This window comes from Nannobrachium achirus (assembly GCF_963921795.1).
Source record: "Nannobrachium achirus genome assembly, chromosome: 7".
Taxonomy (NCBI): domain Eukaryota; kingdom Metazoa; phylum Chordata; class Actinopteri; order Myctophiformes; family Myctophidae; genus Nannobrachium; species Nannobrachium achirus.
The window spans coordinates 45,281,808-45,296,120 of record NC_137816.1 but is presented as its reverse complement, the minus strand read 5'-3'; the positions used below and the strand labels follow the sequence as shown (position 1 = coordinate 45,296,120).

The 14,313-nt window shown below is 42.3% G+C and overlaps 1 protein-coding gene across 1 annotated transcript in view; it reads left to right on the top strand.

Moving 5' to 3' along the window:
* Nucleotides 1–14,313, top strand: part of fbn1 (fibrillin 1) — a 125,768-nt gene that overhangs the window by 105,553 nt on the left and 5,902 nt on the right. The window contains exons 51-61 of the mRNA XM_080730725.1: nucleotides 1,640–1,792; nucleotides 2,413–2,475; nucleotides 4,214–4,330; nucleotides 4,950–5,069; nucleotides 5,171–5,293; nucleotides 6,820–6,951; nucleotides 7,629–7,754; nucleotides 9,559–9,765; nucleotides 10,780–10,905; nucleotides 12,406–12,528; nucleotides 13,568–13,684. Of these exons, the coding sequence (XP_080586851.1) occupies nucleotides 1,640–1,792; nucleotides 2,413–2,475; nucleotides 4,214–4,330; nucleotides 4,950–5,069; nucleotides 5,171–5,293; nucleotides 6,820–6,951; nucleotides 7,629–7,754; nucleotides 9,559–9,765; nucleotides 10,780–10,905; nucleotides 12,406–12,528; nucleotides 13,568–13,684 (1,407 nt within the window). The remainder of the gene's footprint in view (nucleotides 1–1,639; nucleotides 1,793–2,412; nucleotides 2,476–4,213; nucleotides 4,331–4,949; nucleotides 5,070–5,170; nucleotides 5,294–6,819; nucleotides 6,952–7,628; nucleotides 7,755–9,558; nucleotides 9,766–10,779; nucleotides 10,906–12,405; nucleotides 12,529–13,567; nucleotides 13,685–14,313) is intronic.

Sequence of the window (14,313 nt, the reverse complement as noted above, 5' to 3'; positions counted from 1 at the left end):
TGTACTTAAAGTACAAAAAGTAAAAGTACTCATTATGCAGATATCCCATTTCAAGTTTTCAAATGTAGGAAAATCTTTTGAAAATAGCATATCTACATGCTCAGAATGCTTTGCATTGTGAGCTTGTAAATCTACAAAGTAACTAGTAACTAAAGTTTTCAAATAAATGTATTGGAGTAAAAGTACAGTATTTGGATCTGAGATGTATTGTGGAGTAGAAGTAAATAAAGTATTGGAAATTGGAAATACTCAAGTAAAGTACAAATACCGCAAGATTATACTTAAGTACAATACTTAAGTAAATGTCCTTAGTTACTTTACACCACTGGTGGCTATAGAATAATCACACCTAGACAGGCTGTTATATTACTCTTATCGCTAACTTAGTTGAAAACACCCTTGCTACATTGTCAGCCATTTTTGAGCGGTGGTCACAACGCTCCTATACGTGGCCGTGTGTGTGGGTCTGTCTGTCTGTCTGTCTGTCTGTCTGCGTGTCTGTCTGTCTGTCTGTAGCCTGCAGTAACCTTTTCTGACCACACATGTTAAGGGAGGGGCGCTGTTGTTCAGGCCAGGCCAGACCAGGCACACACACACACACGCACACACACACACACACACACACACACACACACACACACACACAGGGGGGAAGGGGGGGGGGGGGGACCACCGCTCAGTTCACACGGGTGTGATTTTTTTTATAATCTCAAGAACTTCAGTAATATATTATCACACATCTAACATTATGAACTATAGTGACATATCACATGAGTCATATGATTCATGATTTATTCACTATTTCAGGAATAGGCTTATAATTAAATGTATTATATATTTTTGTATTTTTCATTTCAGTCTATATACTAACGTGTTGAATTAAGCATGGAAAAGTCATTCGTTTACAATTGGAGTCATTGGACTAACAGCTATTTCACAAACCTTGACCAAAAAGGCACATGGATTAACATATCTTGGCTGTGAGCCTGGTCTGGAGCAGGCTAGCTTCAAAGCTTAATCTCCATGGGATAACTTTCATGAAACCGAGTTCAGGCTTAAAATATCCAGGTTAACTGGCGAGGCTAATCTGCCAAGATAATTCAGCTTTCATGAAACCGATTGAGCTCTGACTCAGGCTTACTAAAGCCAGGATAGCTGATAAAGCCAGGCTTTATCCCTAATCTAGGTCTGGAACAGTTGTTCAAGTGCAGCTAAACTTGGCATGTTAGTAAACGTGCCACAATTAACAATAATGCATTGCACCTGTGCAGCTGACCTGCGGAACCTGGGAATATACCATTTTGTCAAGATGGGGAGAATACAAGTGTGGAGTTTATAATCATAATACGTTGTTAAAGTGACCATATTGTTACATTTTGCATTTTTAGTTATTTTACTGTAATTTAACAACATAATAACCAGCACAGATAGTCAAAGAGACATTCATGGATTTATATTTAAAAGTAACTTTTATTTTCCCACCCAGGGTATGGCAGCTGCATACCCCTGCCATACCCAATTGACGCCCCTACTAGTAGTTAACAACCCTCTCTCTCTGATTCCATCTCCCCTTTCTCTCTCTCTCTCTCTCTCTCTCTCTCTCTCTCTTTCTCTCTACCCTATACAATGAAACCCCCAGACGTTCGCGAGAATTATTGCTACACCAAGTTTGAGAACGGACGCTGCCAGGCCCCGAAGCCACTCAACACCACCAAGGACCAGTGCTGCTGCACGGCCATGCCGGGCCAGGGCTGGGGGGACCCCTGTGAGATCTGCCCCAGCAAGGATCAAGGTGGGTGGAGCACAGCTAGCTAGGTCCATTTGTACAGAGGTCTTCAACCTTTTCAGGCTGCGACCCCCCCAAATAATCACATTTTAACTGGGGACCCCCCCCCCCCCCCCCCACCCTACTAAGAGTTGAGGCATTACATTTTGTATAGCACGGTTCTATTGTGAAAATAGCAGATCTACATGCTCACAATGCCTCGCGTTGAGAGGCGTTGTGAGCACGTAGATCTGCTATTTTCACAATTTCTGCCTCTAATATTTGACATTTTGGCCAATGTTTAATTTTCATTTTAGAGGTATTAAAAAGTCCTTCAATTGCCACTTTGGAAATGTGCACAAACCTTCTATACACTTTAACTTTATGTTGGTTTGTTTACTGTTGAGTGAGACAACAATGTTGCACATTAAGTTAATCATCTGGGGACCCCCCAAAATAATTTGTCCCACAGTTTGAGAACCACTGCATTTGTACACTCTCAGAGTTAAATTAACACTCTGGAGGTTAACATGTACAATTTCAGGCACTCGGGCACACAGAAGCATACGGCTTCATAATATCCTGCTTTTGTTTTTTTCATTATGTATTATTGATCTCTTATTTTTCTTTCATGTGTTGTGTTCCAGAGGCCTATCGTATTCTCTGTCCCAATGAAGGCTATCGAACAGGGATAGATGACAACCCCATAGGTATGTTTATTGATTTGTACAATGTGTTCTTTACCTTTAGTGTTAAAAAGGACTATTTTGTGGCAAATTGGAAATGTTCCCTTCCCACCACCATCACCACCAACAACACGGAGACTATATGGTTTGAATGCTTGGTGGTGTATCTGTCCTGTGAACACTAGGTTCAAGGGTGGGAAGCCAGGTGGGGGGAACGGTCTCTGTTGCTGCACTAGCAACTAGGGGTGTAACAATATAGTAACTGAATCGATTTTCATTTGCAATGATCTACTATATCGCTTGCAAAAGCAAAATATTGTATCGTATTGTATTGTTTTAAAATGCGGTAATCGTAGCAAATCGTTTTGCAATGCAAATAATTGATTGTATGGAAACTAAGTATTTGTGTCTTGTATTTAGCAATTTTACGAGGGAAAGTGAAAAAAGAGGGGTCTAATTAGCTTTCCATTCCATATAGCTACTCTTGGTCTATCGATAAATGTGTGTAATCTCTGTGTTTATATCAAGGTGGGTTTGTCCATATGTGTTGAAATATAATGAACATGTATTTGCTAGATAATCACAGCGTTTACTTCCATAATAATAGATTTTTTTACACATTTTACACAGATTTCAATTCTTGGCTAAATAGTTTCTATATCGATTTTAAATCATTGAATCTGTGAGAACCACTAGTACTAGTGGACTCCTAAATGTGTGTCGTAGTAAATCAGTGTGTTCCGATGAAAACCTTGAGACTTGACATTCAGTAATCAGGTATTATGATCAAAATAAGGACATTATAATAGTGTGTAAAAACAAAAACGAAAATCTAGTGTTTCCCACGGACAAGGACGAGACATATCGATGACGCACGTCTGTAAGCTGGTCAAGGCGACTGTTTAGCGAGAGGAACTGGGAGGGATCTTGTGTTCCTCTGCACGGGTTGTGACCTCGCGGTGAAACTCTCCACTGTCAAGTGAAAGGAAGTGGCCTGGCGACGTCACATGTACTTGTACTTCACTTGTACACTTACTTCCTGGGCCTGCTGGCAGCATGCACAAAACTTTGCCACTGATGGGTCCTGCAGGGGTTGACACTAAGGTCTCAGAGGCACTTGCCCGTCTGGCAAGTACAGATCATGTTCTACTTGCCCAAAGGTCATGCTCGCTTGCCCGAAAAGTAAAAGAAATGATAGGTACGATTTTAATTACCGCTCAATTTAACACTTATTTCTTTACTTTCTGGGGCTTTGCGATAAAAAAATAAATAATCATACTGTACTTCAATATTGCCAAATCTAAATACCTACATAGCTATGATTGAATATGTCTATGGTTTCACACTTGTTATTTTAAATTTTTAAGTGTAGCAACAGTAAAAACTGCACATTATAGGTCAACAGTGCTTTTATTTTATATACCACAGAACAGAAGACCGAGCGCTCTGACCATGTTGAGGTGTTTAGACAGATATCTGGTGTTGTGCTTATAGACGGGTGCATCCCCTCTCAAACGAGTACTTGCCCGGTTGGGAAACCCGAAAGAAAAACTCCACCTCAGGTGGGCAAGCCGCAGGTGGGCAAGCCTCAGTGTGTGCCTGGGTCCAGCGATTTGCGGATATTTGCCCCCGAGAATCAGACGGATAGACAGACTCACGGACCCATTTGTAGACTACGCCATAAGAAAATTACACTGTGTGCTATGTCACTGTGTACTGTATGATGTGTGTTGCTCATTTCTGTGCGCTTCTCTGATTGCAGATATCGACGAGTGTGTCAACAGCCCTTGTGTCAATGGCCAGTGTATCAACACAGATGGCTCCTTCCGCTGTGAATGTCCTTTGGGTTATCGACTGAAAGACTTCATAAACTGTGAAGGTCAGTTTACTGTCCTCCTCCTGTCTCTTCCTGTCTTTCCATCTCTCACACATTTCTTTGTTAGTCTTTTTTCCACTGATTCCTCCATAAAATATCTCTTATACCACATACACTACACACGTCTGTACACACACGCCCACCACATACACACTCGCACACACGCACATAGGGCTGTCGCGATTATGACATTTTACATGACGATTAATTGTCACTCAAATAATTGTGATTAACGATTTAATTGTGTTTTTGTCATTTACAATCACATTTCTGTTTGGCTTTTAGGCTTTGAAGTTGCACATGGTAGATATGACACATAACCTACAAAAGAATTACTGACATATTTGACAACTTTATACTTAAAAAATAACACTGATAGTGAAAATAGCTGATCTACAAGCTTGTTAGATCTGCTATTTCCACAATTATTTACTTTAGAAAATATATATGAAAACTTTTCAACATGGAAACGATCGTGACGATTATGAAAAATTATCGCGATTATGTCAAATAATTGTGATTACGTAATAATTGTGACAGCCCTACACGAACACAAACACAGATTTCTCATTTCTTTGTACAAAGATTAGGGCGACAGTAAATATGGTCTCTTCCACTGCAGACACCGACGAGTGTGACATTGGAAACCCGTGCGGCAACGGCACGTGCACTAATGTGATCGGATCGTTTGAGTGCGCGTGCGACGACGGATTTGAACCTGGCCCAATGATGACCTGCGAAGGTACGTAGCGTTCTGCCAGCTCTCTCAGACAAATCATTCAGTGTGTGCTATAGCTGTCTGGACAGTCACAGCCTTAACTTCTCTCACTGTTTCCCACTCAGACGTAAACGAGTGTTCCCAGAATCCACTGCTGTGCGCCTTCCGCTGCATCAACGTGGTGGGCTCCTACGAGTGTAAATGTCCCACGGGCTACGTGCTGCGAGACGACAAGAGGATGTGCAAAGGTACGTTACAAGAGCCCGACTCGTTCCCCCTTGCGTCGGGTGAGGTATTTTACTGGGGAGACGTGTTGGCATAATGCAGACAAAGCACTTCAGAAGACGACTGACTGGCCCCTCCATAAAGTTACATAACGCACTATATCTGTAAGACACTCCACGGATCCTCGTCTCGGCTCGACTTAAACACTCTTTCAACGATGGAGAAACCATGGCAACCGTCATTTGCTAAGTGACTGTTTACGCCTGGAGAACTCTCTGATAGCCAGTGGAGCCATGACAACAGTGGTGTGTTTGGAAGGATGGGGGCTGAGGCAGCAGGAACGTCTCAGCGTCTATAGCATCATTGTTTACGTTACAGCTCCAAACAGACCACCAGCTATCTCCCTTCATAGCTATAACACTAGAGAGCTCACTACGTTCACAATACATGGCTGAGAGTAGCGTGTAGCACGTGTATGTTCCTGGAGTGCACGTGTTGTGTCATGTGTTGGTTGTGGTAAAAAAAAGATCTGACAATGTAATAGCTGACTGACTCAGCTGGTAGGCCTACTCATTTTTTGTTTGTTAACTACAGCTTTTCACACCTTCCGGAGTAGTAAGGTAACGTTTATTCTTAAGTTGATAGTGCCAGTGCAAATTTCATATTCAACGATTGCCCCAAAATATGAATAAACATGAATTATATTGCGTATGCTGTGTGGAACAAGCAAGAGATAATCCACTGTTATCAGTGGGATTATTGAAAGATAATCCACATTATGGAGGCAAAACCACTGATGTGAAGTGGAGGGGATAATTAGCCTCTGCACAGTTTATTATCATTCTATAATTGCACAGCTCATCATGGATTATCCCGCACAAATTAGCATTATTGGGCGACTACACTATAGTACTTGTCCGACCTATTCTGTATCTATTTTTTTTCACCTCGATTATTATTATTGTTTCTAGAGTAACCCATTAAGTCCATTGAGTTCAATGGAGGAGTGGTGCCCTGTTCTATTCGGTTCCTCAAGCTGTATAAAAATGTAGACCGGACGAACAGGCGTATGTAATATATAATAATATAATGTAATACAATATATAATCTAAATAGGCAACCAACACTTGCAATTTCCCAGAATTTCACCTTTCTAGTTCTTTGTGTCCTCAGCTTATTGTAAGATGTGCAGATGTGCCGTTTCAACTCTTCATTACTGACTGCTCTTTTCCTGAAAATGTCCTGCAAATTCCTTTTTTCCCACTCCATTCCCATTGAAAAGCAGAATCCACCTTCATGGTTAGATTTAATCTTTTAAGTCAGAGAAGGTCATAAAAATCGCAAAAATAGCTGATCTACAAGTTCAATGTTCTGCAAATCCCCTGAAAATCTACCGTCTTGCCAATGGCAGGATGTGTGAAGTTTTGAAATGGCACATCTGTACTGTACTACTTTGTGTCAGTAAAGTACCACCTTTAGTGAACAACACTTTGGGTGAATGATTGGCTCGCCTTCACTGTTTCAAGTGTACATTTGTCTTGTTTTCCAGACCAGAATGAATGCGAGGACGGTATAGACGACTGCGCCAGCCGAGGGATGACCTGCAAGAACCTCATTGGCACATACATGTGCATCTGTGCCCCCGGGTACACTCGCCCACCCAACGGGGAGGGCTGCATCGGTAACACTCCAATCAGTATTCACATTCACATAATGGTGGTCAACACGTTGGCTATGCCTCCCATAGTATGTACATCGCTGTTGTCGGGTGGAAACCTTGTTTGTCCAAAACCATTTTTATTCATCTTCTTAAAAAAACCTGATTTAAAATAGTGAAAATAGCCGATCTACTAGTGAAAATAGCAGATCTACAAGCACAGACCGCGAGGCGTTGTGTGCTTGTAGATCTGCTATTTTCACTAGTTTTGTGCAACAGTCTTATATGATGAGGCAGGGGCTTGAATTTACGGGAAAAAAACATGAACGTTTTAAACTTGGAGATACGGGGTTTCTGCCGGACAGTGACGATATGAGTGTGGGAGAGAATGCTACTTACTGTACATGAATATCTTGGCACTGTTAACGGTGTTGGCTGCCAGAAATGTCCATTTGGAAAGCACCTACTATATGTGGTATGTTACGTTAGATAAACATCTACCATCATCATAAACAGACTTTCACACTTCATGGTGTTGTTAATGAATGCCTGCTAGTAATAAATTGTTCGTTATTATCCAGGCTGACGTATAACAGAAGTTATTAATAATACCGCAACTGTATCCATATCTTTATACTGTGTGTGTGTGTGTGTGTGTGTGTGTGTGCTTGCGTGCGTGCGTGCGTGTGTGCGTGTGTCAGATCTGAACGAGTGTTCGGCCAAACCAGGCGTATGCAAGAATGGCCGTTGCGAGAACACTGTAGGAAGCTTCCGCTGCAGATGTGACCAAGGATTCCTCGCTAACCCCACACAGACAGAATGTATAGGTAAGTGCGATGCTCTCTGTTTGTCTCTCTCTTTCACTGATACTATAGTTCTGTAGCCTCTGTCCGCGGTACTCAAAGAAAAGGTATCAATACTGCAATGTAGAAGCACTCTGTTACAAGTAAAACTCTGGGATTTCAAAATGTACTTTAAGTACAAAAGTATTGGTATCAAAATGTACTTTAAGTACAAAAGTAGAAAGTGCTTAGTATGCACAATCACAAATCACAAAATCACAAAAGTTCTCAAATATATAAAATGCATGAAAATATTTTGAAAATAGCAGATCTACAAGCTCACAATGCGTCGCATCGCGACGCATTGTGAGTGTGTAGATCGGCTATTTTAGCCGATCTAAAATATTTGTAAAGTGCAAATACCTCAAAACTGTACTTAAGTACAGTACTTAAGTAAACGTACTTAGTTACTTTCCACCACTGCAGTATATTAGGGTGTGTTTTCACAGCTTCTTTGACTGAGCCCTGCTTTATCAGGAGGGGTTTCCTGCAGACAACATCAGACTTTGGGGAAATGGCTTTTCTTTTATGTAACGCTCAGAACCACTTCATAACAGTTCTTTCATGGCACAGTTAAGAACTATTTTTCTCTGCATGTGTGCCAGGATAAGGGGTCTAGGACCTCCCCGCAGAGGCCTCTGCTCTCTAATCTGAATGTATACTTCTGGGTAGATGTGATGTACTAAACAAACGCATGGAACAGACCAGGGTGACATAATTATTCTGAGCTGCCAGGACATATCACTCCCCCTATAACAGACAGTGGCGATAGAACCATTTGGGTTATCTGGCTAGAGTCTGGCTGCTTCTGAGGTCAGATCCTTTGTGGGAGGATGGAAAGGTCAACACGGATGGGAAAAGTATGAGAAGCACTTAGTGGATGTCATCAATGTTAACTCCTTCACTGACTCCCTCATCCTGTCTCTGTGACTTTCCCAACCCGTTGTGGGTCTCTTTTTCCTTCCCTTCCTTTTCACTCTGTATTTAGTGTATAGAGCAGGGGTAGGCAACTTTAGGCACAGGTGCCAACATTGGCACAGGGGAGGGTGATCACTGGCACACTGGCAAATATGTGAGGGGGAGGATTTTTCTTCCCCTCACATCTTGCAAATGACATCCTGCACATAATTCTACACTCATTCAAACTCTGAACTCCGACTGGGAGTCTGTTAGATAGGTGAGTGAGTCTAATGATCATTACATCCTGATGTGAAATGAGAAGAAATATAATGTGAGAAATATTTTATATTGATGTGGTGTCATAATTAAACTTAATGTTGATATGGCACACTGACTATCAAGAAAATAAAAACAAGGCACTTCATGTCTAAAGGTTTGCCGACCCCTGGAATAGAGTATTCATGGGTTGCATTTGTAGTCCTAAACGGCCATGTTGAGGACCAACACAGGTTTATCAGTTGTCTGATTGGCATAGAACTAATGTTCTACGCTAATCAGAACACCTGTGTTGGTCCTCAACATGGCTGGTGTAGGACTACAAATGCAACCCATGAATATAGAGTAACCCCAAAAGTGTGCCAGACTACTTGTCGCACAGTTTTGGCAGCACACTGTATGTCAAATCGACGGCTTCATCGGACATTGTGTGCTTGCATTTTGCTAAGAGATACGTTTTATAGTTTAATTTACATACATTTATTTGTGAATGAATTTTCCCCATTGACTTGAAATGCGTCACAGAGTTTCCCTCTTGTTGTCTCATTGTCTCTATCTGATACCATCTTACACACCCTGCCTCCTGTCCGCCTCTCTCTCTCTCTTCCTCTAGATAACCGCGAGGGCTTCTGCTTCACGGAAGTGCTGACCACCTTATGTCAGATGACCTCAAGCAACAGGAACTTGGTGACCAAGTCGGAGTGTTGCTGTGATGGTGGCAGGGGCTGGGGCACAAACTGTGAGCTCTGTCCACTCCGTGGGACCACCCAGTACAGGAAGATGTGTCCCCTGGGCCCCGGATACACCACCGATGGAAGAGGTATCTATAGGTGCTGTTCATATGTGGCAAAGGAGACTGTGATAACAGTGGAATTGTCTTCTCAATGCATGCATAGACAGTTAATGAATGATTAAACTAGTAAGACGCCTCAGGGCCCCAATTCTTGGCCATCTGGACAGTGATGTAGATCGGACCAGTTACCCATTATATGGAGACCCCTGGTACCCATATATGGAGATCCATGTACTGTATATGGTACATCCCTTTTATGCCCATACATGGAGATCCCTGTCTGAACCAGCCACACAGATATTGGCTATGGGCATTCCCATATGAAGTCCTGTTGGATATGGGCTTAATATTGATGACATCAGGTATCTCCATGTATGGTCATAAAAGGGATTCTGTTAGAGTGGTTCCCATGACATCACAACATACAATCCCCTTTTATGCCCATACATGGAGATCCCTATCTGAACCAGCCACACAGATACGGGCCATGTCTTGGCCATCTGGGATCTTCATATATGGGCATAAAAGGGATTCTGGGGAATACCCATATATGGACTTTTACATAATATGTGATGTCACCTGTGATTTCACCTGTGATGTCATAGTGATGTGTCAGGGGAACCACAGTGTCAGGCGTGACCTACATACAGACAGAGATACGTGGACAAGATGTGCCGGTTTTCATAGTAAACTTGCGACCTATGGTCGCAATGACAGAATAATACGTAGATTTTTCAAAAATGAACATGCACTGTTCATGTGATACGTAACAGTATATCTTGATTATTTCAGGACTACGGGTGTTGTTTCATGTTGTGCCTTAAACGTCCACTGGCTTGGTATAACTAAATGCTGTATTGTGTGGTCTCCATATATGGGCATGTTGCGTTTGTGACGTAAGCAATTTTAATATAAAACGATATAACTTGGGTCAATGCGGAGTTCCAATTAAACCGTATTATATATTATTGTTTCCATCCAGGCAGTTATGCAATTCACTTCATGCACTAATCTGGACCTAATGTTCTCCTCTGCGTTCAGATATTGATGAATGCCGTGTGATGGGGAACCTGTGTAAGAACGGCCAGTGTATCAACACCCTGGGCTCCTACAACTGCATCTGCAAGCCTGGCTACACCAATGACATCACTGGCTCGCTGTGCGTGGGTAAGCTTCAGTCCCGTTTCCAGCACGCACTGTAAGTTTACTGAGTTCGTCTTCCGAGCCCCCGTCAGTGGTGGGAAAAGTACTCAAATATTTTACTTAAGTGAAAGTATCAATAATGCAATGGGGAAACACAATGGGGAAATTACAAGTAAAAGTCTGGAATTCAAAATGTACTCGAGGAAAAGTACAAAATTATTGGCATCAAAATGTACTTGAAGTATCAAAAGTAAAAGTACTCAAATAACAAAGTTTTCAAATAATTGTAGTGGAGTAAAAGTACAATATTTGTCTCTGAGATGTAGTGGAGTAGAAGTAAAAGTAGTGATAAGTAGTTCACCACTTTTCAACCTGTCTTCATATAATAGGTCCTCACTAATGTTCATGATAAAATATCAAAAAAAAAATCTACTCAGTCCAAGTCTCCTAGGAGAGCTGTGGGAAGTTCAGAATCCATCGTCTTGTGACATCATCATTTTCCCCCAAAAAAAATGTTTTAATCAATATTTTTGAAAAAGATATTTAGATTTTTATTATCGCGAGAACAATGGCTTCCACTTTAAAATTGCAACTTTTCAGGAATAGAAAGCCTGCAGTTTCTATAAGCTGGATTGGCAATCGATGATGTCATCTTAGTACTTAGTGTACTTAGTTTAATTTACACCACTGCCTCCTCTCTCATTCCTGCAGTCTAGTAAAGTGTTGAAACTATGTGGGCACAGGGCAGGACCGGCCAAGCTGTCGTCTGAAAAATACAACCTAGGTCTGTCTGTCTCATCACATTGCCCCCATGGAATTTCTGGCAATGAGATCAAACCCACACTCTCAGGTCTCTCTTTCTCTCTCGTTCTCTCTCGTTCTCTCTCTCTCTCTCTCTCTCTCTCTCTCTCTCTCTCTGTGTATCTCTATCTCCGTTCACCTCACACTCTCTGTCAGGGGCGTCGCCCCAAATTCTGGGCCCTGGGTACAAGGATTCACTCACATTTTGTACTTTAACTATTGAAAAATAGCAGTTATACAAGCTCACAGCGCGGCACCGAGTGCACCGAGTGCCGCGCTGCGAGCTTGTAGATCTGCTATTTTTGAAAAATCTTTGTAAATCTTTGTATTTCAAAGTTTTGTTTTGAAAAACCTATGTTTGTACTGTATGTCAGTGGTGCTCAAACGTTTTCATGTGAAGGACCCCCAAAATGTATTTGGCCACGGACCCTCATCCCCATATTTAGTTCCAAGGACCCCCCAGAAAGCAAAATTTGAGTTGCAAATGTTCGCTTAAAAAATACATACATTCAAAGATTTGCACGCATTTTCACTACTTTTCAAAAATAGCAGATCTACAAGCTTGCAGCGCGGCACTCGGTGCCGCGCTGTGAGCTTGTATATCTGCTATTTTTCAATGGCTAAAGTATAAAATAATTCCAGGCCCCTGTACCTTAGGCCCTAGTAACTCAGTCCCACTTTTCCCCCCTTGTGACACCCCTGCTCTCTGTTCTTCTCTTCTAGATGTAGACGAGTGCATTCAGGCACCAAAGCCTTGCAACTTCATCTGTAAGAACACGGAGGGAGGCTACCTCTGCTCCTGCCCACGCGGATACATCCTGCAGGAAGACGGCAAAAGCTGCAGAGGTTAGACCCGCACACACATGCACGCCTGCATACACATTCTCAGTAAGAGTAAAGGGCTTTGCACACAGACTCGTTTTTTTCGCACCGAAAAAAACGGACGATTTCATTTTTTTAAAGAAAACAATGATTCTCTATGACCTCATGCACACCGGCTCCGAATTTGCCATGCGGCAGGTGGCTGCGGCAGTGAGTTTTTTCCCCGATCGAACCCAGTTCGATTTGTGCGTCTTGACGCATCCGGTAAAAACTCATTGACTCCTTTTATGACTCCTTTTCGGATCTGCAGTGTAGATTCCGCACAGCCTTGCAACACTAAATCCAATGCGTTTTAATCATGCAGCAAACTGAAAAAAAAAAAAAAAAAAAACGGTTGAAAAAAATGGTTGAAAATTGCGCCTGTGTGCAAAGCCCTTAACCGTAGTGCTGATTCAAACCATATCTTTCAGCTATTTGACAGAACCTTGGGAGGTGCAATACAATATCAAACCCCAAATGTAAATCGTGAACTAGCTGGCCTTTTTAAGATCCAACGTGGAGCTGTTGTTTTGGGGGCACCGCCAGGCCTCTCTTCCTCGCTGTTGTTTTGGGGGCGACGCCAGGCCCTCTTCCTCGCTGTGTACGTGCTCACAAATGTGTGACCCACGTCCACAGCGTGCATCTGGCTGTGGCACTGTTTATCAGACTTGTTTTTGAGTCTAAACAAGCAGCGTTCATTATTTTTTTATAGCCTCTCTCATCTTTATTTATCAAAACTGGAGTTGCCTCCCCCCCCCCCCCCCCACACACACACACACACACACACACACACACACAAACCACCCACGTTTCCGTTGTCTGGTTCCCTGGCAGTTCATATGCAGGTCACTGACTGTACAAGGACTGGAATTTGACTCACAGAGAGAGCAGTAGTATGTACTGCATGCCCTGGTGTGGGTCGACTCTGACCACCGTATCCTACTACGTGCTCTATTGCGACATAAACACTTCTTTTTTATCTGCTACTTCCCAGCTAAATTGTTTATCATAATCTCTTTTCCAGATCTGGATGAATGTTCGACCAAGCAACACAACTGTCAGTTCCTATGTGTCAATACCATCGGAGGTTTTACCTGCAAATGTCCCCCTGGCTTCACCCAGCACCACACCGCCTGCATTGGTAAGCTATAGCGCACACACGCACACACGCACATACACATGCACACACAATACTTTTTGTAATCAATAATACTTTTCTTTCAAAATCATTTTCAAACAAACAAGAACAATAAACATATCAACCGCACAAATCCACTCCGAAAACAAGGCAAAACAACATCGCAATACAAAAGAACAAAATTCAAAACAGTATAAACAAGGAAAGCAAAAATACAATAAAGCTAAATTGAATAAAAACAAAAATGCTTCTCTGTCAGAAATTCCCACTGTATCAATAACATTCTTTGTGATTACCTCCTAAACTGAAGTTCCATTTAGGGCCGGCCTGACATTTAGAACATAATGTGAACCCAACTCACCCCCCCCCCCCCCCCCCCCCCACACACACATCCTGCTCCCCCTGCCTAATACACAAAGAATTCTGCAATATCCTTTGTAATCTAAATTATTGTTTCATCTTTCATCATCTCAGCCAGCCCATAAAGGACCCTTAAAGGCCCTCCATCGAACCCTTACTAAACCTTTCTCAGAGTTAATGGAACTCGGGCTGATATCACACTGATCTTATTAGGCTTGACCGTTTTGTAGTCATGGTGGTTTAGCGAGGCCGTGTTATGGAACGCTGCAGTG